The 25,079-nt window shown below is 35.5% G+C and overlaps 1 protein-coding gene across 1 annotated transcript; it reads left to right on the plus strand.

Annotated features, from left to right (window-relative positions):
- Positions 1 to 12,792: 12,792 nt before the first annotated feature.
- Positions 12,793 to 24,139, plus strand: LOC114322743 (NAC domain containing protein 50). Its single transcript, XM_028270150.2, has 4 exons — positions 12,793 to 13,418; positions 13,945 to 14,222; positions 14,338 to 14,523; positions 23,332 to 24,139. Exons 1-4 carry the CDS (start codon positions 13,244 to 13,246, stop codon positions 23,884 to 23,886), a joined length of 1,194 nt encoding a protein of 397 aa, XP_028125951.2. The 5' UTR covers positions 12,793 to 13,243; the 3' UTR covers positions 23,887 to 24,139.
- Positions 24,140 to 25,079: the final 940 nt, after the last annotated feature.

Below are 25,079 nucleotides of genomic sequence, written 5' to 3' on the forward strand. Positions count from 1 at the left end.
TAATATTCGGATTGCAATGTGGTATGAGACATATAGATTTGTCACCCAGTCAACGGCCAGTGTCAGACTTCATTCAACGTAGGTGTTGTGACACGTCGCGCATAACATCGAAGCTAGTGAAAATAGTATTCCTAGATAATATGACTGGCCAAACCAAACAGGATGAGGAAGACACACCAAATTTGTTGGCATTGTATATGTGTGGCAAGCTATTTTTCTCTAACTATGGGGAGACAATAAGTTGGGCTTTTGGTCGGTACATAAACAACTTGAACACCGTTAGAATGTACGATTGGACTGGAGCAATACTAACAACATTGATGGGTTCAATCAAGGAGTTTCATCGCACTCTGAGGAAGGTGACTCGGTGTGTGGTTGTGTTAATGGTATGTGTACTGTGACATGTAGTTAGTGGTTTTATATGTGCGTTTTGATTATATTTGTTTGTGCTATTGGCTGATTTATCGTGCTTTGTTTTGTTGGTAATGTAGTATTGGTTTTGTGAACATTCAAACATAATTGACCCTCAAATGGACAACATGTTCCCCAGATTCCTCAAATTGGACATCGGGGTGTTGCTGAAAAAAGTTCAAGAGGTGAATTTGGATGGTCCCATTGATTTTCAAGTCTTTTTTTTACTATTCTGATTGAATGTGTTGAATAATTTATATTGTTATGACTAATAATGTGACTATTAATGTTGTTCATTTGTTGATGTGCACAGGTGAAAGTCGACCGTCTGAGGTCTGTTGACTATGAACGTGAAGTTATGGGAACAAAAGTTGTGGTAGTGGAAGAAATTGTTGCATACGTCATTGATAAAAGTGTAGACTGTGACGGTGGTGATGACCATTACGTGGATAAGAGGAGGGTAAAAGTTACAGCTATTAACAAAGTGGTGCATAGTGGCAATGTTGAATCTCGAGGTGGCAACAAGCATGTGGAGGGCAGTTCAGGTAATGCGCAACAACCCACTGGGGGTGAGAGGGTATTGACATGGATGGTTTGAATGGCTCTGTGGATGCACAGGGCTATGATGGGCTGACTAATGGTAAATTGAAAAAAGCACTAAGTGCAATCGCATACTTTCAGCTGCAGAACAAAAACAAAGAGGATATGGTATTGTTGCTTGAAAAAGATCTTGCTGGGTTGAAGAGGAAGTTGGAGTTACAAGCAGTGAACATAGTAGAGGGGTTGAAGTGTGTAATAAAAGTGAAAGATGATGAGTTGGATAAGTTGAAGAAAGAGAATAAGGCATTGCGAAGTAGAGTAACATTGCTTGAGGATCAACTTACAAACCATGAGGTACATGTTGTGACACAAGCTTTCCGTGACGTACAGGAAAGGGGTGACAATGGTTGTGTTGGTGTGGGGGACATTGGATTTGGTGGTATTGTGGTGTGTGATGTGTCGCCGTTGAGGGCAGTAGCGCAGCGTAGTCATAGTGGTAACAATGTTGTCGTGGACACAGTAACGAAATGCAGGACAGTAATGGCACGTGGTCACTGCACTATTAGTATTTTTGATTCTGAAGTTTAAGTTTTACCAAATGTAGTTGAATGCGTAGCAAGTGCAAAAGTGAAAAATTTACTTGTGTGTAACATTAAGAACAAAGTAAGAAGGGAGCGGAAAATAGCAGAGTTCAAGTACCCAATGTTGGAAGAAAAAAGGGGAAGATATGCAAAATTTTCCAAAACGGAGCTCACCAACAATTCAGAAGGCTGGAAAACCTTAGGGGCAGGTAGGGCTGACATTAGCACTATGGTTGTGATGGCATCAGTAGCTTAGGCAGTGAGAGTAGGGCTGAAGTCAGTGTCTAAGTAGGGTTGACATCACGCAACTGAGGCAGCACGCACGCAGTTGAGAAAGCCGAGCAGAAGCCAATAGCTAATCAGCTGAGGCGAAAGTCGAGATGTGTAACAACCCTCATACTGTTTACTGATTAATGACTGATTGATTACCGATAATCACCGATTACTGTTAAACGGAACTGATAATGACTGATAACTGACTGAGAATTGAACTGATTAAAGTACTGAACTGACTGACCGAAATTGAAACTGAATTGAGTGAATACATCTGTTTGAATTGCATTTTATCTGTTGACTGTTTGTTTGATCTGTTCGTGTTTTATGTTTAAACTATTAATTGAAGGCCTTATCGGCGGCCGAACCGGAAATGGGTTAGTGTATTATGATCGTCATATTTAATATGATTTTATGGTATAATTATCTGAAAACTGATTAGGTATGATTAAATTAGATTAAATATTGATCATTGCAGAGTTGGCCTTATTTACCGAACCACCCCTAGTGGACCACTATCTCACACACACACTTGAGCCTTATACATTGAATCAAACATTTCTTTAGCCTATTTGTGAGACCCTTAGCCGACTATAGAGAGAGAGAGACTTGAGGAGTTGAGTTCATCTCAATATTGCTTAGAATTTGAAGAGAATTGAAGTGTAGATTGCTAAATTGAGCTCCTAGTCTTCTAATTCAAGACCTAAGGTAGAGTAATTACCCTCTTGCTTATGAATTGAGCTTGTTCTTGCATGATTCATGTCAAATTAAGGAGCTAAGTCTTGTTTTAGTTCATACATGTTGAAATAGAACATAATTCATGCATGCATGTTTGAATTGTTGGATTTTGAGTTGAATTCATGGCAAATTGTCACATGCATGTCCATAATTTTGTAATGGTCCATGTTTTCATCTTGTTTGTGAATCAATTGGCTCACTAGAGCATGTTTTGAAGCTTGAAAGTTATTTAAAGATCATGCATGTCATGTTTGAAGATTGTTCTTGAAAATGATTTGAAATTGAGCTTGAATTAAACACCATTGGGCTTTGATTTCTCAAAATTGAGCTTTGAACCATGTTATACTATGTGTTTATAAATGTTTTCCAGAAAATGGGCCCAAGAGGATTGGTTTTGATGCATTTGAGTGTGAGTTGGAGCTTGGAGGTGCAATCTGGAATTCCCAGATTTTGCACTTACGCTCGAGCGGGGAAAGTGGCGCTTAAGCGTGGAATCCGAGCATCCAGCATCTCTCTGCACTGTTTTGCAGTCCGCTCGAGCGGAGGATTGGGCGCTCGAGCGGAGTCATGTCTCACGCTCGAGCGGGCGTCGAGCGGAGATTTCACCCATCCAGTACTTTTACAGTACGCTCGAGCGGGAAAGTTTACACTCGAGCATGTACCTTTGTTGCATTACCGCTCGAGCGGGGAAACCTACGCTCGAGCGGAACTCTGTTTTTCTGAAAATGCTTTTAAATGTGCATCTTTGCATCCTCATCTCATTTTAGGCATTCTTAGGCCTAGTTGTAGACATCTTGTTGAGGATATAGATGTAGAACACACCGAGGCATTAGGGGTTAAGTTATTATCTTTCCCAGCTGTGTAGCTTAGTGTGTTCAATCTGTTAATTGTGTAGGGTTGGCGACTGGAGAGGCACGCTCTAGCATACTGTAGCCCGAACTCTGTGAGTAACGAATGTGTAAAGATATGTTCACAAATGATTATTTTCTGAACAACTGAACTGTACTGTTTTCTGAACTGATTACTGTTAACTGAATGAATGTATGTCCTATATTCTGAACTGTATTGTGGCATCCTTGGCACCTACTGCTTACTGTTACTGTGACAGAATTCTCTGTCGGTTCCCTCGTTGGAACCACTACTGTTTACTGACTGATGGCCATCATTACTGTTCGGTCTTTTAAGACCTACTGTTACTGTTATGCTAATAGATGTACCACATATGACTGTTTACTGTACTGAGCAACTGAAATACTGATTGAAATGAACTGCTTTCATTACTGTAAGGACATTCATTCTAAACCCCTTTACGCTTTATGTTATTCACTGGGCTTTAGCTCACTGCTCATATATATATGTAGGTGTACAGGCACCGGATTGAAGCTAGAGGCGTCAGGGTTACTCCAGTTTTGTCAAGCCAGCCTTTGTGCCTCACTGCGAGGTTCCGAGCCTAACGTGTTAGGGCTTAGGGGTGTTTTACAATTCCCCCTTTTGTACTGTTTCACTGTTTTGTATAGACTGAATGTTTACCGTACTGTTATCTAGGGTTGAGTCCCTAGTCTGAATGATTGTAAATATTGTGCATACCGTTCTGTACTGTTTACGTATAAATGTATGAAAAATCTTTTCATATAGACTGTCGCAGCTCATTGGGCATTGTTTATTTACTGTTTTGGATTCCGCCAGGCCCTGTACTCTGTTTTACTGTATTACTGTCCTGCAGGCCTTCGGTAATCTCGGATTACTGGCCGGTTACGGTGCTAAACCCATAGGGCCGGGTTTGGGTCGTGACAAGATGACAGTACACAGTTGATGGAAATCGGACGGAAGCTAATGGCTAATCAGCTGAGAAAGAAGCCAAGATGACACGTGATGACACGTGGTAAGAGTGGCGATAACGGAAACCAACACGCCTTTCATTAGGCGGCGTAGGAGGGTGCGTGCGATGTTCAATTTGGCTAATTTTGCCACTTGTTGGATTCGTTTTGAGGAGACAAAGGATTTGGTGTTGTCAAAATGTAAAAAGTAATATTAAAAAAAAAAAAAACGTAGGGACAGTATCAAGCAATCAACAGTGTTTCAATAGTGGTGATGCTGATAAAGAAAAGATAAAGAAGTGATGAAGAGGCTAAAGAAACTCTAGCATTGATACCATAATAAAGTAAGAGAGTGAGAAAAGTATATGAATTATATTAATGAATATATACAATACAATAAGAGAAGCTTGTATATATAGAGCAAGAAACCTAAGTATACAAGAAACCTAAGTAGTATAGGAATAGATAAGTATAGAAGATATACACATCTAATATGCAACTAACATTAAACCTTCAATCCGATGTATAATCCATTGTCTTAGATATATCTCTCTTGCTGTCATAATAAACCTTCCACAACCTTCGCCGTTTCATTGTTCTCCACTCGTCGACAACCCTCTCAAAGACACAATCACCATCGTTGGCGGCACCGGAAAAATAAGTTACGGTATTGGAGTGTTATTGCATCGGAAGGAGATGATGATATTGATCTATGCAATATCAAACAAATGTGTTGTTTGATCCATGTACGTTATGTGTATGCATGTATGTTATTTTGAGAGCTGAGAGGGAGAGAGAGAGAGAGAGAGAGAGGTTGGAAATAGCAAGATCAAAAAGGAGAAAGCTAAATTTCTCCTCTTTTTTTCTTTCTTTTTTTATTTTTATTTTTATCTCCCTCTTTTGTTCTCTGGTTTTATGTCAAACAGATAAAGAAAGTATAGTGTTTAGTTTGAGATGTTTATGAATCCATATATGTTGTGTTTATATGTATGTTTGTTATATTGAAAGCTGGGAGAGAGAGATTGGAAATCTTCAACAGGTAAAGAAAATATTCTTTGGCTGAAATTTCTAAGAATTGATAACAAAAAATGTGAAATCTTCATGGCACTTGAACAGACAAATGAAATGAGATGAGATGAGAGACAAACTGGATTTGAGAGTAAAATTTAAACAAATAAGGAAAAAAGTTCAGTAAATTTCAACAGATAGAAAATTGAATTATTATTTTAATAGATAAAAAATTGTACAGATAGGAAAAAAAATTTGAACAGATAAGGGGAAAAAATTGAACAGATAGGAAAAAAATTTGAACAGATGGATATAAATTTGAACAAAATGGGAAATCATTTGAATATATATATATATATATATATGTTTAAACAAATAGAAAATAATTTGAACAGATAGATATAAATTTCAATTAATAATAAAAAAAAAAGTCAAACAGATAAAAAAAGTCAAAAAATAAATTAAGAGATAAAATTAGAAACAAAATGTCATTCAAAACACACAAAATGACTTTTCATCAAACTATTTTACAAATGGTGGATCTTTCATCAACAAAAAAATATTCACTAAATCTAATTCCTTTTATCCTCCTTAGATTGGACTTTTCAACAATTTTTTCTTATAAAAATTGTACAAATGCCTCCCTTTAGAAGGAAGACAAGATAGGGGTAAAGTGACACATTATATAGTTGAAGAGGTTAAAATATATAAATTCATAATTACAAGGGATAAAATGATATTTACAAATAATAAAAGAAGTCTCAGTATAATTAATCCATACACTTAAAGGCAAATTACAGCTATATCTATTGAGATTTATCTAAAATACAGATTTTTCCTATGATTATGAAAATTACATAATCCCCAATATCATAAATTGTTTGTTAACTCTGTTAACATAATAATGAAAATCACCACCCATCAATAGTTAATTAAAAATACCATACTGCCTTTATCTTTTCCTTTCTTAAATGTATTGGTATGTTTCTCACCCAACTCCCCTCTAGCATGCGCTACCTGATCTTCCCTACAACCACAAATAAAAACCCTTTGAAAACCGCAACTTTCTTTAACGCCCACAACCAAAAGAACTAAATAAATTATGAAAATAGTCCAAAAAAATATATTACAACAAAAAAAATTCTTGGGCAATTCCTCAAACAATCTAGGTAGGTTACTAAGGGTTGGTTTGGGATGTTCTAAAAAAGTGCACTTTTTGACTTATTAGCTTATATGGGTTGGGTTTGGGTTGAGTTTGATGTGATGTGTTAGAGAGGTGATGTGATTTAAATAAGATGATGTGACTTAAATAGGGTAGTGACTTTTTGACTTTTTGTATTATTTAGTATACCACAAACCAAGCCTAAGGTTACAATTATCATTTTTCAATTTTTCGTGATGGTGCAAACAAACCCATTAGTTGACCTGATGATGGAGTAATGGATGGGGGAAATTGTAATGCCGTTTAAAGCATCAAGGAACGGGATGTAGTTTTCAAAAACACGAGAGATAATCTCTATTTTAGATAAGTCTAAGACAAATTACACTAATAGTCCCTATACTTTAACCCTTGTAATATTTTGATACTTGTAATTTGAATTTACTCAATTTTGCCCTTGAACTTTTGACTTTGTTTCAATTTGGTCTAAATGATTAAATTTGTTAGCATTTTTCTATGAAAAATGCACAAATAAATGTGTTTTGGGGGGCAAATTTATAAATATGATCAACTCAACGAGTTAATCTCAACCAACTCAATAATAATTTTTTATTAAAAACCCGAATGACATTAATTATCAATTGGATTAAAGTGACACAAAATCTAAAATTAAGAGGCAAAACCAAGTCAATTAAAAATATAGGGACCAAAATAATACAATAGTCAAAATATAAAGACTACTGATATAATTTGCCCATAAATCTAAGGAAGGTGTTGATAATTTGTCCTAAATTTAACAACCAATTGAAAATTCTTTAACAGAAAAGACTTCATTGTGGAATACGATATCACTAATTTGGCCATTTGCCCCTTAATAATTTGGCTTCAACTTTCCACAAAGTAGCAAAAGTCAAAGATGATAAGCAAAAGCAAAGGGACCCCTTCCCTCATACATGTCATCCTCTATTTAATTAATGCCTAATCAAACATGGTGGTTCTTATCATATATATCTCACAAGATCTATCAAACTTCTCTATAAGTAGTAGTGTTAAATATATATCTAATTTATATTAGTGGACATGACGAGAGAGCTTTTTGCGGTAATTGTTTAATCTTAAAAGTGTTCCAAAGAAATAAAAAGTCATTCTCATAATTGATAAGCCAAGCCTCCCACGAAACCATGTTTCGTGTCTTTGAAGTAACTTGAAAAGTAAGAGAGGGCACTCCAAACTTAATTTATATTCTTTTTAATTTTTAAAATTTTGTTTGGTTCTAAGTACAATCTAATTCATATTTTTTAATTACAATTACATGCAAAAGAATTATGATCACAATAAAGATCAAATATAACATTTCATTGATATATAAAAATAAAAATTCAAGTTGATAAGAGATTAGGTTCAGGTTTATGAGAATTTCATATGTGCTGCCAAACTATTTAGCACACAATCCTCCTTTATAGACTTCATGAAAAATTAAACTCTAAGACTTAGGGCAAGTTTGGGAATTAACTAAAATAGTCACACACACGCACATAAAATAATAATAATAATAATAATAATAATAATAAAGTCAATTATTCAGTCTACTTTTCTATCAATCTTTTCGTAAAAAGTCAAAAAAAATTAAAATAATTAATTTCCAAAACAACCCAAGTTTAGTTTGTTTATTGTTATAAAAAAAAAAAAATTTAAAAATGGATAAATTACAAATACACCCCTGAGGTTTGCTTAAAATAAAAATTGTCCCTTATAGTTTGGAAAATTATAAATACCTCCCCGTCAGAGTTTTTTATTCAACAAAATTAATTGAAAAAGTTAAATTTCTAGCTGTTCACCAATGCAATAATAAAATTATCTGAATTATTAATTGAAATAAAATTTTAACGTAATTAAAAACTATTAATTAACTTGATGATTTATTAATAAACTGACCTATTTATTATGAAATTGGAAACCTTAAGGGGCATAATGTAATTTTTAGAACTATAAAGGTAATTTATAATTTAAGTAAATCATAAGGGATATGTTTATAATTTACCCTAAAGAAATTAAAAGAAACTAGAAAATCCCAATAAATACAAGATAAGACGCACGTGTAGGTGAACTTCCCACTAAATTGTAGAGATTCTGACCAATGGGTCGTTCTCATTGATTAATCTAATTCGCGTTGTTAACTAATTCAAATTCAAGGAATAAAGTAGGCAAATTTGGCCAAAATCCCTCGACATAGTTTTCTAGTGATAAAAATACATCTTAATACTTTTTATGCATGAAGTTATTCAAAATGGATTTCTTATGCAATAAGAACACAAATATCGTTTGCTTCTGTTTTTATTACGATTTTGCCCTTTTTCTATATTCAACCAAAACTTTTTATTGAAAACACCATGTAGATCATTTGCAACAACCTTATCTTCAAGTAAGAAGGGTTTCCCCATTCATGGTGCGTCCTAATTTGATTGTTGTTTTTCTTCTGATTGGATTGTGACAAGGAAGTTTTTAAGGGGCTATTCAACGATGGTCGGCAAGCAATGATGTTGAATGGAGAGTTGCAAAGATCCATCATGAAAATTTTGGACGACAACTACTACAAATCTAATAGCACTGTGTTCTTGTGTTTTTTCATTGGCAAAGGCAACACTGTACGTGGAGCTTAACAAAGAGGGTGGGAAATTAGGAATACTGAAGGTAAAATTATATTAAATTTCATAGCATTGAGAAATATAATTTTATGATATATATTTCAATAGTGAAATTTTAATACAATTTTTTTTTTTAGATCTAAAATTGAATTTTATAAAATTGTGTTGGTGAAAATATTAGAAGAATTATATTTTATTGATAAATAATGTAAAGAAAATGAGATACAAATAGATCAGGCTGAGACACGGATATCTCGGTTTCTTAAAGGAGATTAAGCCCACTGCGGTAGGAAGAATCCAAATACTGATGCAACAGTCACAAAACTATGATTTGTTCCTTCCAAGATACAACAGGCCGACCACTTGTCGTATGGTTTAAGCCAACTCTGCATAAGATGATAAACTCAAAACTCCACCAAGAAAAACACCCTTCTTTGCTAGTAATTTCTCAAGTATAAATAATAGTTGGTGTAGAAAAGAGTAGATTAGATGAACTATTTATAGGCCACTAAGACCTTACAATTCATACCAAAAATAATAATAGTCCAGTATAATGCTAAATTTTATAAATGTTTCTCATTTATTCACACTTATTACATTATTAAAAAAAAAAAAATTGGTCGCATGAGGGATGGTAACGGCTTGGGTTTTTTCGAGTTTTGTACACCTCTACTATTTTAATGATACGATTTCATACTTTACCCTAATATTGACAGTTTTTACCTACATACCCATATACTTTACCTTGCCTTACTAATGCTCTCCAAACTTTTTTTTTATTAAAATCAAATTAGAGCAAATATAATCGAGTCGGATAATTTTGTCATGTGACACTTGCCACACAATTATTAAAGTAAAATATTGTTTTGGATTTTAAAATTTCTTTATTACTACATTACATGACACACCAATTGTTATTAATAAGAAAAGTTTGTAAAAAAAATTAAGCCTCATTTGACAATCTTGAAATAAATAATTTTTGCCAAAAAAGTTAAAAGTAAAACATTTGTATGGTTATGTTAAAAATATCAATTGTTTTTGGAAATGTCAATCAGTGTGTTTGGTTTGAGTTTTCTAAATCAAGTTTTTTGAAAATTGAATTTTTTATTTTTCGTACTTTTTGTTTTTAGTGAATATTTTTAAAATTTTAAACATTTTTTTTAGTTTTTTAGATACACCTTACTTAGATGTATCTAAAAAGTAAAAAATTTGTGAAAAAATATTTTAAAAAATTAATAAATACATAAAAATATAAAAAATTTACCGAATTCTCTTTTTTTTTGTATTTTTGGTATTTAGTGAATTTTTAAAAGATTTTTTTTACAAATTTTTTACTTTTTAGGTATATTTATGTTAGGTATATCTAAAAATTAAAAAAATTCTTTAAAATATTAAAAAAATTCATTAAAAACAAAAAAACACGGAAAATAAGAAAGTAAAATTTTCTGAAAGGGTATGGCTTATGTCCAGTCTGAGATCGGATTGGACAGTGCTGTTAGGCTCGTGAGGGCCCACCACAGGTCCCGTTTTGATAATCTGAACCGTTCAATGTGTAGAACTCGTCGAGTATTATATGCTTAGGAAAAATCACGTTGATCGGATATCTATAGTTATGTGATCAAATCAATTTCGTATTAAAAAATTGGACGGTCAACAAATTAACAGTTGACAAAAAAATTATTTTGATCACATAGCTATCGATATCCGATCAACATGATTTTTTACAAGCGTATAGTACTCGACGAGTTCTACACATTGAACGGTTCAGATTATCAAAACGGGACCCGTGGTGGGCCCCTACGGGCCCAACAATACGGTCCAGTCCAATCCCGAACTGGACAGAAGCCATACCCTTTCTGAAAACTGTTTTCAGAAAAACGAAACCAAACAAACTGAATACAATTTTACTTTGTACTTTGAGAAATTCTCCCTTATCTTTTTAGCTATGTTATCAAAGACTCAACAATACTATAAAACTAATATGATAATTTCTCCCAAAAAAATAAAACTTCAAAAGAATGGCAAAACTTTTTTCATAACAAATAAATAATTTGCAAATATTTATCAAACTTATCAATTTTTTAAACTCTAAAAAAAATAATAAAATAAATGTCAAATTTAGAGCTAGTTTGAGAAGTGGATTTTTTAGCAATTTTTTAATTTTTTGATTAAAATATAAACTGTGTTTGAGAAAGATCTTTTGACTTTCTTATTTTTTTTTATATGAAAAATAGTACAAAAAGTAGAGTGAATAAATCTTTCCTCTTTTTTTTTTGTATGAATTGTTTTTTTTTAAAATAACATTATAGCTTTCTGATTAATTTTTTTTATCCAACGAATAACACCTAAAGCCTTTTGGTTTCAATTTTCATATAAAAAACCTAATAGTATGTTTGGTTTCAATTTTTTGAATTCAGTTTTTTAAAAATTGAATTTTTATTTTTCATTATTTTTTTATTTTTAGTGAATATTTTGAAAATTTTCAGCAATTTTTTTTTTTCTAGATGCACCTTAGTATCTAAATTGTAAAATATTTGTAAAAAAATATTTTAAAAAATTAATAAATAAACCAAAATATAAAAAATGTACTGAATTTTTTTCTCATATTTTTGGTATTTAGTGAATTTTTTAAAGATTTTTTTCACAAATATTATACTTTTTAAGTATATTTATGTTAGGTATGTCTAACAATTAAAAAAATTGCTTAAAATATTAAAAAAATTTAGTGAAAAAAAAAAAAAATGAAAAACGAAAAAATAAAATTTTCTGAAAAATGAATTCTAAACACTGAAACCAAATAGATTGATTGATTTTAGCTATAAAATTTTTAAAAACCATTAAAATTATTATTTTTTATTACAAAAAGTCAAAAATATTACTTTAAAAAAATTTAATTTCTAAACAAGTCTTTAGCCTTCATTTGGAATGTGAGTTGATTTTTTAACTTTTTAACTATTAGTACATGTTAAAAAGTTTCATTTGAGATATTTTTTTTTTACTTTTGTGAAAGAAAAAATAAAATGATTATGATTTAAATATGACATTTTATTTTATTAATATTCTAATTTATTTTAACTTTTTATAAATATTTTAGCTCAAAAAATTTATACCAAACGTAACCTTAATCACCATGGTGGTTAATTTGAGACAAGTGGGTGTTTTTTTTTTTTTTTTTTGAACTAGACAAATGGGTGCGGTCAATGAGCAATTTTTATATACAGATAAAATATATATCATATGATACTTTCTAGAGTATTATTATAAGGATAATGTTTGGAATCTCTCCTGAGAATGACCTCACATTCTTAAAGTGATCTTGCTCCTTCATATATAGATATATGTAAGATCTATTTATATAGGTGTAAAATTTACATCATAAATTATTTAAATTTATAAAAATCAACAATGATAGGTGGCTTGAAAAAACATGATTCGAATGATTCGAAACATCCAAAACGACATCGTTTTAAATATAAAACGACATCGTTTTAATATATTTGAGTCATTCAAACTACAAAATTTGAGCCACCAAACATTAACTGATAAAAATATTGTGAAAATCTTATGAGGTGGGGTCTCAATCATTACTCATCATTTATAATTTATAATGGATGAAAATTACTGCAGATAGTGCCCTATTCCTATACAAAACCTTTTCGAGGGCAAGAGAGGTTTCTTGTAAAAGCAACAAAAGAATATCTTCAATGGAGGTAAAGACACAGACCACATGTTCAACCCAATCTCAAAACTTTGAAAACATTTATTAAACTCACTCATACATTAATATATATATGTATATATATGTATGTATAGATAGATAGATAGATAGATACAACAACAACGAGGAGCTTCGAACTGTCTCACAATCACAACAAACAATTGATTTCCTTGACAAGCAAGCTTCGAGGTTTCTTAACCCACAGGCAATCGATTGCTTCACCTCCAACCCAAAAACTCATCCACATCACCATCATCATCATCGTTTCTCATCAACCCAAAACAAGCCCTAATTTGATCCTGTTTTGAGTCTGATCATTGGAATATCTATCTCATCTGAATTGATCGATTCTGATGAGTCACGATTTGGCAGCTCCGCCGACTTCGCTGGCGCCGGGATTTCGGTTCCATCCGACGGACGAGGAGTTGGTTCAGTACTACCTCAAGCGCAAGGCTTGTTCCAAGCCCTTCCGATTCGAAGCTGTCTCCGAAATCGATGTCTACAAATCTGAGCCCTGGGAACTTGCAGGTCTCTTCGATTGTTTCTTTGCATTTCTCTTTTTGTTTTTCTATTTTTTTGTGGATTGATTGCTTGTTTGTTTGTGCATTTTATGTCTTTTGGGTTTCAATTTTGAGGTCTTCCACCTCCAGTTTTGTCATTCCTGTATCTGTTTGTTTCAATTGCAGCTTGAGGGTTTCAAGTCCAAGAATGAATATGATATTCATGAAAGAAAAAAAGAAAACAGAGAATAGATATATAGAAACTTGGGGAGAAAGAAAGATATCACTGTGTGTGTTCAGCATGTGTACATCTTCCAAGTTTTTTTTTTTTCTTCTTAAATTGTTGACCAATTTTTTTGTTTATCTATGCATGGGGGTCTTATAGTCTAAATTTGTGATTCTTATATTTCCATTGCGCCTTATATCTGCATATATGTAAAGTGTTTCTACTGATTTTCTTTGTTTATTGATGAATTTTTAGCTCTTTTGGATGCAATTATGTGTGTGTGTGTGTGTTTCCATTGATAAATTGCTTTATAATTTATGGGCTTTAGGTCTTTCAAGGCTAAAGAGCCGAGACCTAGAGTGGTACTTCTTTAGCCCTGTAGATAGAAAGTATGGTAATGGTTCTCGGTTGAATCGTGCAACTGGTAGAGGGTACTGGAAGGCAACTGGAAAGGATCGGTCTGTACGTCATAAGGGTCAGACGATTGGGATGAAAAAAACACTCGTGTTTCATAGCGGGCGAGCTCCTGACGGCAAGCGGACCAATTGGGTCATGCATGAGTACAGGCTTGTTGATGAAGATTTGGAGAGAGCTGGAGTGGCACAGGTGTGGATTGTGTTTTTTGACCATGAATAAGTGCATATGTTTAACTTGTTTTGTTAGGGGATTTGAATCTCATTTGACATTTCTCGTGACTTGTTCCTATTTTTGTGCGGAGAAGGATGCATTTGTGCTGTGCAGAATTTTTCAAAAAAGTGGTTTAGGACCTCCAAATGGGGACCGATATGCTCCATTCATTGAGGAGGAATGGGACAATGATGTGTCAATGGTCGTCCCGGGAGAAGAGGCTGGGGACGAGATGGTAAATGGTGATGATGCAGATATGGAAGGGAATAAGCTTGAGCAGGTTTGTGCTTCACCTGACTCTACCTCCACTGCATAAAAATCATATTTGGTATTATTTTACATGCAAGTTAAATCAAAGCACTAAATATCATCCAAAATGAACTTAAGCGACTAGGGAGTACATAATTACTCAATATTTATGTTCAAAACAATTTGCAACTTTCCCTACGTATAAAGCATGTTTTCTAACTTCTCCTGTTGGATCGCAAGAGGATAAGAGCTGCGATGGTGGTGGTGGTGGTGGTGGTGGTGGTGGGGGGGGGGGGGGGGGGATGATTTAGAATTTCATCTTCAATTTATGAGAATGATTGAGCAAGTTGGTTGATAAACCTTCCAAATTGATTTATGGTATTGAATTGATGGGTTATAGAAGAAAAATAGTACTTATCAGAAAAAATGAGATAGGAGCAAAAAATTCGAACTTTTCTTCTCTCCTAAGGAATATATGTGTTTGTGTATATAACCTCAAGGGATTGGCCTAGTGGCAAGGTTTTAGATTTTGGGGGTGTGCTCCCTCTAAGGTTCAGGAATCAAAACTTCTTAGGTGCTAACAATTCTTTAAAACCATCGGACTAGGGGAAAACCCTTGAATTAACTGTGGTACATTTGTAGGAAACTTCTTGCTGAGAGCCTGTACATCCCTAGGGATTAGTTGGGCTTTGATCCGGACATCCAAGTGGCAATCAAAAAAAAAAAAATTGTGTTTGTATGTATATGGAAATGTAGAATGGATTGCAAAAGAGTGAGTGAAAACTCTATTCATGTTTTCATAAAGTGCTTCATTTTTATTCTTCTTTGGCAAGAAACTTTTTTACTAATAAGTTGGTCTTAGGTATTCGTTCCTTATAAGAGATCTCTTTTTGGAGCTTTAGTATGGGGGAGAGGAAAAATCTTTTGGCACTTTAGGGTTAAACGGAAATTTATTTTTTGAACCTTTAGTTGATGACACTATAGCAATGGTTAGCTATAGTCAGGAAACTGCGACTACTAGAGTATGTTAAACAAAACAAGGATCAATTGAGGTAAAGGTGTAAACTAATGGGCCAGAGTATAGCTAAAAGCAACCTTCTTGTTATTATAGATATCTTTCCATAAAGAAAGGAAATTAAAGAGGATGTTGTTTTGGAATTAGAGGGACTGATGAATTGGAGGAGTTCTGAAATAAGGTAATGTGCTTGGAAAAACCTTAATAATTTACATTGAAAGTTAAATGAGTTGGTTAACCAATCCTCATGCGTTACATAGCTAAGTTTGTATGCTTATTTAGGTTAGAAAGCTTCTGACAAGTTTTTCCTATGTTATTTTTCTTTATTAGAAAAGAGTTTTCAATGAGTTAATGAAGTACATTTAGGATGATGTCCCGTGTTGTATGTTGTTTGTAGATGATATTTAGTGGATGAAACTAAGGGGGGAGTTAACAATAAAAAGGAAATTTAGATAGAAGTACTTGAGTCAAGAGGGTTTAGAATGGGTAGAACTAAAATTGAATATATGAAATATAGCTTTAGTAATAATAGAAGTAGAAATAGTGGATAAATGAAGATTGAAAACCAAGAGATAATAAAGAGTGACTTTTTTTGTTACCTACATTCAATTATTAACAAGGATATTGAGGTTGGAGATGTGATCAATAAAATCAAAGTTGGTTGACTCAAGTGGATGAGTGTTGCTAGCATATTGGCCTTGTTTGGGAAGTTAGCTAATTTAGTTGGTTATTTGGCTTTTTGGCTATTTTAGCTTGGCTAAAAAAGTTGCGTTTGGAAAGTTGATTGGCTTTTTTTTTAGTTGATTTGATGATTGTGTGAGAAAAAATAATGTTAAAATCTACCATCACCTACTCCACCTACTACACCTACCACCACCTACCACCACCTACTACACACCTACCACTACCACCTACTCCACCTACTCCACTACATCTCCTATATAAGGAGCCACTCACCATTTGTAATATATAACATATATCAATATATCAATCAATAATACATCATTTTTTACATGGTATCAAAGCTATAAGATTTAGGCCTATATTCCTTTCTTTCCGGCGGGCAGCCGTCCGGCAACCATGCCTTCGCTGCCCGCTGGAGTTTTTCAACACACCTGTTTTCAACAATGTTCTTTGCCTGCCTTTGATTCTCTCAAATACCCAACGTTTCAAACACCTGGCCATTCATTTGACTTCAATCCAGCAGGTTCTGCATGCACTAGCGCAATTGTTGCCTCTTGGTCACTCAGACACCTGCTGCAAACCTCCCTGTATTACTTTGATCCATTGAAGCCAAAGATCTCGTTCTTGACTTGATTTGCTTGTTCCTGGCAAAGCAACCATCAAGCAGAATGACACCGATTTCACGCATCTCGCCCTGCTTCGGAGCATCTCAAGAGAGGGACTTGCCCCAATTTCACTCCCTTTTTTGAAACCCATTTCGTCAATACCAGTATCACAACTGCCTCCTTTGTCTTCTCCGCCTCCATGGTTGTCCACGGCCACGACACCACCCTTCCGATCTCTCTCGACGAACTGCTCATCCACTGTGGCGACTGGTTTGGTCCGTCGAGCCTTCCTGTCATGTCTTCGTCTCATGTATACCGACCTGTAGCGAGAACAGGTGAAGTCTTGCCTCCACAGGTTGAAACCACGTCGTTGAAGAACGATCCAACGACTTCTCTGAGCCTTTCGCTTCCCAGATAGGTACTCGAATCTTCATCATCCTTCTCTCTCTCTCTCTCTCTCTCTCGGGAGCTTGCAGAGATGGGATCGGTTTCACTGCCGATAGGCGCTGGAACAGCCAGATTCAAAAGAGCAACTCTCTGTTCTTGCGCGTGTGTGGTGGACGTTGGTAATGGAGTCCAGCTTCCCCACCGTCTTTTTGGCAGCTGTAAGTGTGGGATGTGATGTAAAGCAAAGCATAAGGGGCTGATGTACTTCACTCTGTCGTGATATTTGTTAATATATATAGTTATATATATTCGGCAAAGTGGGTTCTCACCTGGCACAGCAAGTTTGTTTGGTGGGCCATCAGAAGTTTTTGTGGAGTTACACGTGGGTGAATTTTGGCCCACGGTTTTGGGTTTCAAAACAAGCACATGGTTTGGTTTGGTGATCTTGACTTATGGTGGGGCCAGCCAAGTTTGATATTTTTTATTACTAGCAATGAGGTTGTATAGTGGCTTGTTTGGAGATGGGGCCCGCCACTACACATTGTTGGTAAAGCCACATTTCAGGTGAAGCTTTGTTTTTTAAAAAAAAAAAAAAAGAAAAAAAAAAAAGAAGAAGAAGACGGACTGCACACCAAACTCTTTTTATTCATGTCGGGGCTCACCCCGATCACCATTTTACACCAAAAAAAAAAAAAAAAAACAACAACAACAACAAAAACAAACAACACATCCACAGGCGGGATTTTTTCTTATCTACTCTGCCGCCGGTCTCTTCTTCTTGCCTCCGTCCTGAGCGGCCCTTGACGGTGTTGCCTCCGTGTTTCCCACTCCACTAGGCACGATCACTACTCCCTGCTCCTCCACTGCAGCATATGGCGGACCTCCAAATCGGAACATCACGGTGGCCTTCCGCTTCAGCTCCTTATTTTCCGCCTTTAGCACACTTATCTCTGCTCGCGCATCCTTATACATGCGCTGGAGCAGAGCCAGTTGGGCGTTTAACTGCTGCACCTCATTTGTCCTACTCTGCAGCCGGTGCGACAGGTTTGTGACCGCCGTCATGGTCTCCACACATGACTTCAAAGTATACTGATTAGCCTCAATATCAGTTTGCACCGCCATTTTTTGCTCCACCGACCGCATCGGAAAGTTCAACGGAGCAAAACCAAAGGCGCTTGGTTGAGGTTCACTGGCCACCGCACCAGTTATGTCTCTTGTTGACTCGTTGAGGTCGGGAAAGAGAGTGAGCAGACCACGGGAAGAAGAGGCCATGTTCTGGGTAACTGAACGGGAAGAAGAGGCCATGTTTTTGGGTTGCTGAGTGTTTCAGCGAAGCAGCGATTTCCGACTGGTACTTTCAGAGAAGGATTGGGCAACAGAGTGTTACAGAGTATCTCTCTCAGAACACAGTTTTTCAGAAGTTTTTTAGCAGATTTTTGTCTCTGCCTCAGCCTCAGCCTCCGTCTTGGTTAAATAGCCAAGGCAGACACGCGTATCGTGCGCCACTTGACGCCAGACGACAAAACGGGCGCGCAAGCCAATGTGGTGACGCGCCTCGCCATCATGTCCGGCACATCTTTTTATGACTTGGGCTCGCCTTTTGATGGCACACCTTTTTATGGATTGGGCACGTCTTTTGATGGCACGCCTTTTGAAAGATTGGGCACACCTTTTGAGGGTGCGACTTTTTAAGGGTCCGACAAGACTCTGTAAACTGTCCCGACATTGATTCCGGTTAGCTCCTTCATGGGTCCGACAAGACTTTGTAAACTGTCCCGACATTGATTCCGGTTAGCTCCTTCATGGGTCCGACAAGACTCAGTAAACTGTCCCGACATTGATTCCGGTTAGCTCCTTCATGGGTCCGACAAGACTCTGTAAACTGTCCCGACATTGATTCCGGTTAGTTTCTACAAGGGTCTAGCAAGACTCCGTAAACTGTCACAACAACTGTCACAGCATTGTCTGCTACAACGGTCCAACATGACCCCATAAACTGTCTTCTACATCGGTCCAACACGAGCCCGTGTCTTGTACATCGGTCTGCCATAACCATACAGTCTTCTACAACGGTCTGACACGACCATACAGTGTCTCCTATCCATTTTTTATTTTTTAGATTATTTTCTTGTTTTGTTACTCTCTCCAAACTCAAGTTGGTTAGTTCCTATCCCCCTTGAGTTTGCGGGGGGCTGTTAAAATCTACCATCACCTACTCCACCTACTACACCTACCACCACCTACTACCACCTACTATACACCTACCACTACCACCTACTCCACCTACTCCACTACATCTTCTATATAAGGAGCCACTCACCATTTGTAATATATAACATATATCAATATATCAATCAATAATACATCATTTTTTACAAATAAAATGATTATGGGTTGGATGTGACATTTTGTCTTATTGACTATTTTAGCCTATTTTGTATTTAGTGGGCTATTTTAGTCGAACTCTCTTCCCAAACACCCCCATTATGTGATTGACATATACTAACAGAGGCGAATTTTGTAGAACAACTATAAGATTAACAATGTTTTATGAGACAAAATCTTGACTCTTGAGCAACTAAAAATTACACATTTTATGAAATTAGTGTAGTTGAGACGAGGATGCTTGGATGTGTGGTAAGATTAGAAAAAATATAATTAAAAATGAATATATTTGTGAAATTGTAAGAGTAGCACCTATGAAGTACTGACACTCCAAAACAGGTGCCGTGGCGGTGTCGGACATGATGGGGGACACATATCAGGCACACTCTAAATCTTGGTTTGGTTTTTTTTTTTTTTTTTTTTTTTATTTGAACAACAACAAGACAATTTTATTGAAATAAATGGTGAAAACAAGTGAAGGACAAGAAGTCCTCATACAAAGTCAAGAAATCAAAACTAAAAACCAAAGAAACAACAACTAAAACATAGTACAAATCCACCACTAGGTGTGACAAACAGGAGCCCAATTCCTAGGTAATAAAAAAAGCGGGTATATCTTTGAAAGGGGGAGACACACAAACCCAAACCGATGCGAGAAGCCTCACCCTATCCCACATAGCTTCAACCTCAGATTCCTTTTCATTAAAAGTCCTATCATTTCTTTCCAACCAAATGGTCCAAAAAATAGCAAAGATAATGCAAGACACAATATTTTGGCCTTCTTTGTGGGTCTTATAAGTTAATTGTTCAAGTATCTGATTATAAATCATAGTTCTAGTACAGTTGGGGGTTCTCATATGTCTATAAGTAGTAATATTTTGCTTTCTATTCAATAAAAAACAAATTGTAGAGAATTTTTAGCTATTTTCAAGCTCTTTTGGAATTGTATGTTGTAATTCTGACTCTCAAGTGTAAGAGAGATTTGGCCAAAGCCTGGTTATAAGATTTATTGTATAAGGACACACAAAGTTTCGTAGCTAAAATCCTCTAATATTATCGAAAATAATGTCTAACAAATATACCATGTGCATGAAACAAATTTTTGAAATTATTTCAAACTTTAAAATACCATAACTTTTTGTCTAAATGTCCATTTTTTAAAAATATAATTGGTATTTTTTGAATTCTCTCATGGACATCTATTAAACAAGACCATGTTGAATATGAAATTCTAAAAGAAAATACATAGTGAAATTTCGCTGTGTTAGTGACATTTTATTGTGTGTCCAAAATTCTCTTTTTAATCAACAAAAAAACTTCTAAGAATTTTCCTATGAGTTCCACTCACAACGATTACAACATTCACCAATCTTTTACATCAAATTCTTTGCAATTTTAAATTTAAAAATCAAACGAAGTTAAGATAAAATAAACTTGCACCAAAAAGCACGAAATTAGTTCTACATGTTCCTAAATATATGTCTAACATGCGTATAAATTAATTTTGGAAAATTCAATTATGTTGATAGGATAAAAATAAAAATTTCTGTGTAGTGGTGAAATTTAAGTGTTGATATAGAAAAATAGCTCAACTAACTTACAATACAATGACGCCATTGCCATCACCACCAACCATTATTGCCGCCGCCGCCACCACCACCACCACCACCACCACCACCATTCCCCCATTGATATACATTGCCATTTAGCGAAGTTAAAATGAAATTTCTCTGTGCATTGAAATTTTCAGTAAAATTTCATTGCTGAAATGAATATGACAAAACTGTTTTGATTGAGTGAAATAAGAGACACACATTACCTTGGTAGAACATAGGAAAACAGGAGAGACATTTCTCAAAGTTAATAATACTCACTAATCACATCAATATTCTTACTTTTGTGGTTCATAACTTATTGCATAGTGCACCAGTGCCTACAAGGCATGACAGCCTCTGTTAGAACAACCTCAATGTGATTGTTTAATCTTTGTAAGGTTTTCCACACTTCTACTTCTACATCATTTTTGAATAACCTTGTCATCAGCCAAATCATCAATCTGTACACTATGGACCACCCCAAATCTGTGCAATCCACTTCTCTATCTCTAATATGTGAAAAGCTTTTCAATTTGTACCGTACATCATGGGCCACCCATCAATCTGTACACTCATCAAGGGCATGAACATGGGTTCTCATTGGATCCGCCACCTTCTGAGCAACTCTGATGTTACTGCATTTTGGATTGTTAAAGTTATATTTTTTCAAAAGTAAAACTTTATGTCATGCAGTTGACCAAATATCAAGGACCAAATGAGGTGGGCTTGAATTGAATGAATCCAAACAAGGACAAGAGAATGAATTGTGGTGTACTATATTCTACGAACCTCTATCTTGTTTTGTATATCAGTTTTGTGCCCATGGAAGAGGATAACTAAATCCTTGCGGGGTCGATCATCTTACTATTCTCACATGTGACAATGCATCATGAGGCTGTTTGGAATGCAAACAAACCCACATAAGCTCTAGTTGCACTATTGCCATCCAAATTGACCTAATCTTAACTTCCTAAACCCAACACTGCAACATCAGATACAAACAAGGACCCCTATTGAAGGGTTTATTGTGCATGGTGCTTGGTGAAATGGGTAGACGTCAGAAATTATTGGCGAAGACCATCAAATGTTCAATTTTGGGTTTGTGTTTAGTGATACCGGAGGTGGTGGTGATGATGGGGATGAAATTGTGGGATCTTCAATTGGTGATGCAACAAATAAGGTGTAGACGGTGATGCCGTGTTGATGCAGAGAACTGTGAGTGGTGACAATAGTAGGAGGATTTGGTGGCCATGGGGTCAGGTGGTGCGGGGGATTTTGGTGGCCGGTGGTGTGGGGGCTATGGTGGCCATAGGGTGAGGTAGTGACAATAGTGGGAGGGGATTTGGTGGCTGATGGTCATGGGGGCTATGGGCAAGGCGATGGTGGTGGTGGTAGTGGGAGGCATTTTGGTGGCTAGGTGAGGTGGTGGCGATAGTGGGGTTTAGTGGCCATGTATAACAAAGGGGTGAGAGGTGATGAAGGAGAGGAGAGGAGAGAGATAAAGGGTAATATAGTAAATTTACTTATTCTGTTAACCCATCAGAAGACAAAACTCTGACACAGGATTTCATTTAATTAAACCTAAACCACATGGGAGATCAATGTAATTTACTAAAAAATTAATTTTTGATTCGTTAATTAAACTATTTATCAGGGGGTCACTGGTTCAGTGGTTGAAACTCGGCCTACTAACCTTAAGGTTGTGGGTTTGAACCTAGATAAAATCCTGCCTACTTACCTTGACGTTGTGGGTTTGAACCTAAAAGTAGCCACTTTGTGCAAATTATGCCAAAGGTTTGGTCTGCATTCAATACTCCCATCAAATGAGGACTAAACTGGGTGTAGTTTTGTTTTTGTTTGTTTGTTTGTATTTTTATAATTATTTATCCTTCAAGAGTGATTCCAGCTGCAACATATCCTCGTGTTTCTAGTTACTGGTCTTTCTCATGATGTTGGTTGGGCCCTTGTTATAAAAAATATGATTCATTGTACATTACATAATGTATAAAAGCCCAGAAATAATGTGATAAAAACTGAAATCTACCCCCGCCTTTATCTCTTCTTTTTGTAGCCTATATTATTTCGTTAACAGCCATGCTATTCTAGGCCAAGATTGATGGTGATATCAAACCTTTAGATAGCTTCTGATTATTGGCTCATTGTTACAGGATACTCATTCCATCAAGGCCCCTCTGCATCTAGCTGAGCTTCCAAATGCTTCTCAAAACATTTCGCTTGTTTGCAAGAGGGAAAGGTCCGACGATTGTCCTTTTCCCTGTATGGATAATTCAGAACCCGTCTCTTTGGTCCAGAATAAAATGTCAAAGCGTAATGATCCGAATTCTAGCCAGGCAAATGGTTCAGAAGATTCAACTACAACCACACAGGATCTTTTTGTATCTACAACAACAGCAACAACCACTACAACAAATTGTTCCTCAGCACTCTTAGAATTCCCGTTGTTTGAATCTATTGAACCCAAGGAAAATCATCCAAATAACACACTTACATTTGATGCTGCTAATCTTGAGAAATCTGTGCCTCCCGGCTATCTGAAATTCATCAGCAATTTGGAAACTGAGATCCTTAACGTTTCCATGGAGAGGGAGACGTTGAAGATTGAAGTGATGAGGGCCCAAGCCATGATTAACATTCTTCAAACGCGTATTGATCTTCTGAACAAGGAAAATGAGGACTTGAGAAGGGTTGTTCCCGATGTGTAGTTACTCCCGGCTATTATGTACTTTTTTTTTTTCTTTTTTTGGGGGGTAGTTGTTAGCCTTAGCCATGATCGACTTTCTTCATACCCTTATTGATCTTCTGAAGAAGGAAATCAAAGGCTTAAAAAAGGGCTGCTTGAAATGTCCTAGCTATTTATGGAACTCATGTAATCTAAAATTGTAGTTCTTTCTTGTAATCTGAATCCTGAACGGATTGTTAAGTTTGTTTGAATAAAATGCTGTGCTTTTTGATCTTGATTATTGTTCTTGAGAAGTTGACATAGGTTTCCTAAATGTTGTAGATGTCTAATTCCATTATTCTAGGAAGTCTGTATGGGTATGATTGGAATATTTACAACTGGGGATGATTTGAGATTGTGCTATGGATGTGTAATGATCTAAATGCTGTTCGTTTACAGAATCTATCTTGGATTGATGGCACTAAAACTCTAGGGTTTTACTCCAGCAACAATTTGAACTCTTGGATTTTTAATTTTATCAATTAGAACATTTTACTTCTCACGTGATGATAATGTCAATCCTCCATCCTTCAATTAAAACATATTTATGTTTATGCTTGTTTGGCTCTTAAACCAGGGGTTATGACATTTTTGTCTTTGAGCAAACTTCATCATGTAACTTCCTCTCTTTGTTGTGTCTATTGTTGGTTAGAAAACTTTTATAACATTTTAGGGTAAAACTGTGGGCCTGTTTGGTAATGCCTTTGTTTTTTGTTTTTTGTTTCTCTCTTCAAAATTTTTAAATCTGTTTGGAGATCAATTTATTAAAATCCGAACCTAAAGCTAAAACTGTCGATGCATTCAAATGGATTAACATTTTCAGAAAATGGCTATCTGAACATGCAGAACAGGGCATGTTTTTATGAACTTCTGCAGACAGTTCTAGAATATTTGCAATTCTGATATATGGGTTTGATCAAAGACAACCAAATGTAGTACTATTCAATATGAAATAGCCATTCATGAATCCAATTGCATAACATGAATGGTTGTAATACAGTAATTGACCGTTCAGTGAATTGTTCTGTAAGACTTTGTTGCTTAAACAGGGTATATAGTACTTATTGCTTAATGCTTGTGAAACTCCAATAATTTGCTGGACATCATGCAGTAAGTCCTGTGGGGTTACAAATGAACTGAACTGTTCGTGAACTGGCTCGGTTTATTAAGAGCTCG

The sequence above is a fragment of the Camellia sinensis genome, chromosome 8, assembly GCF_055761805.1.
Source record: "Camellia sinensis isolate YWXY chromosome 8, ASM5576180v1, whole genome shotgun sequence".
Classification (NCBI taxonomy): domain Eukaryota; kingdom Viridiplantae; phylum Streptophyta; class Magnoliopsida; order Ericales; family Theaceae; genus Camellia; species Camellia sinensis.

Coding starts and splice junctions, on each gene's coding strand:
- LOC114322743 (XM_028270150.2), top strand. CDS start 13,244: ATGAGTCACGATTTGGCAGCTCCGCCGACTTCGCTGGCGCCGGGATTT. Junction 13,419..13,944: donor TGAGCCCTGGGAACTTGCAG/GTCTCTTCGATT, acceptor TATGGGCTTTAG/GTCTTTCAAGGCTAAAGAGC. Junction 14,223..14,337: donor AGAGAGCTGGAGTGGCACAG/GTGTGGATTGTG, acceptor TGTGCGGAGAAG/GATGCATTTGTGCTGTGCAG.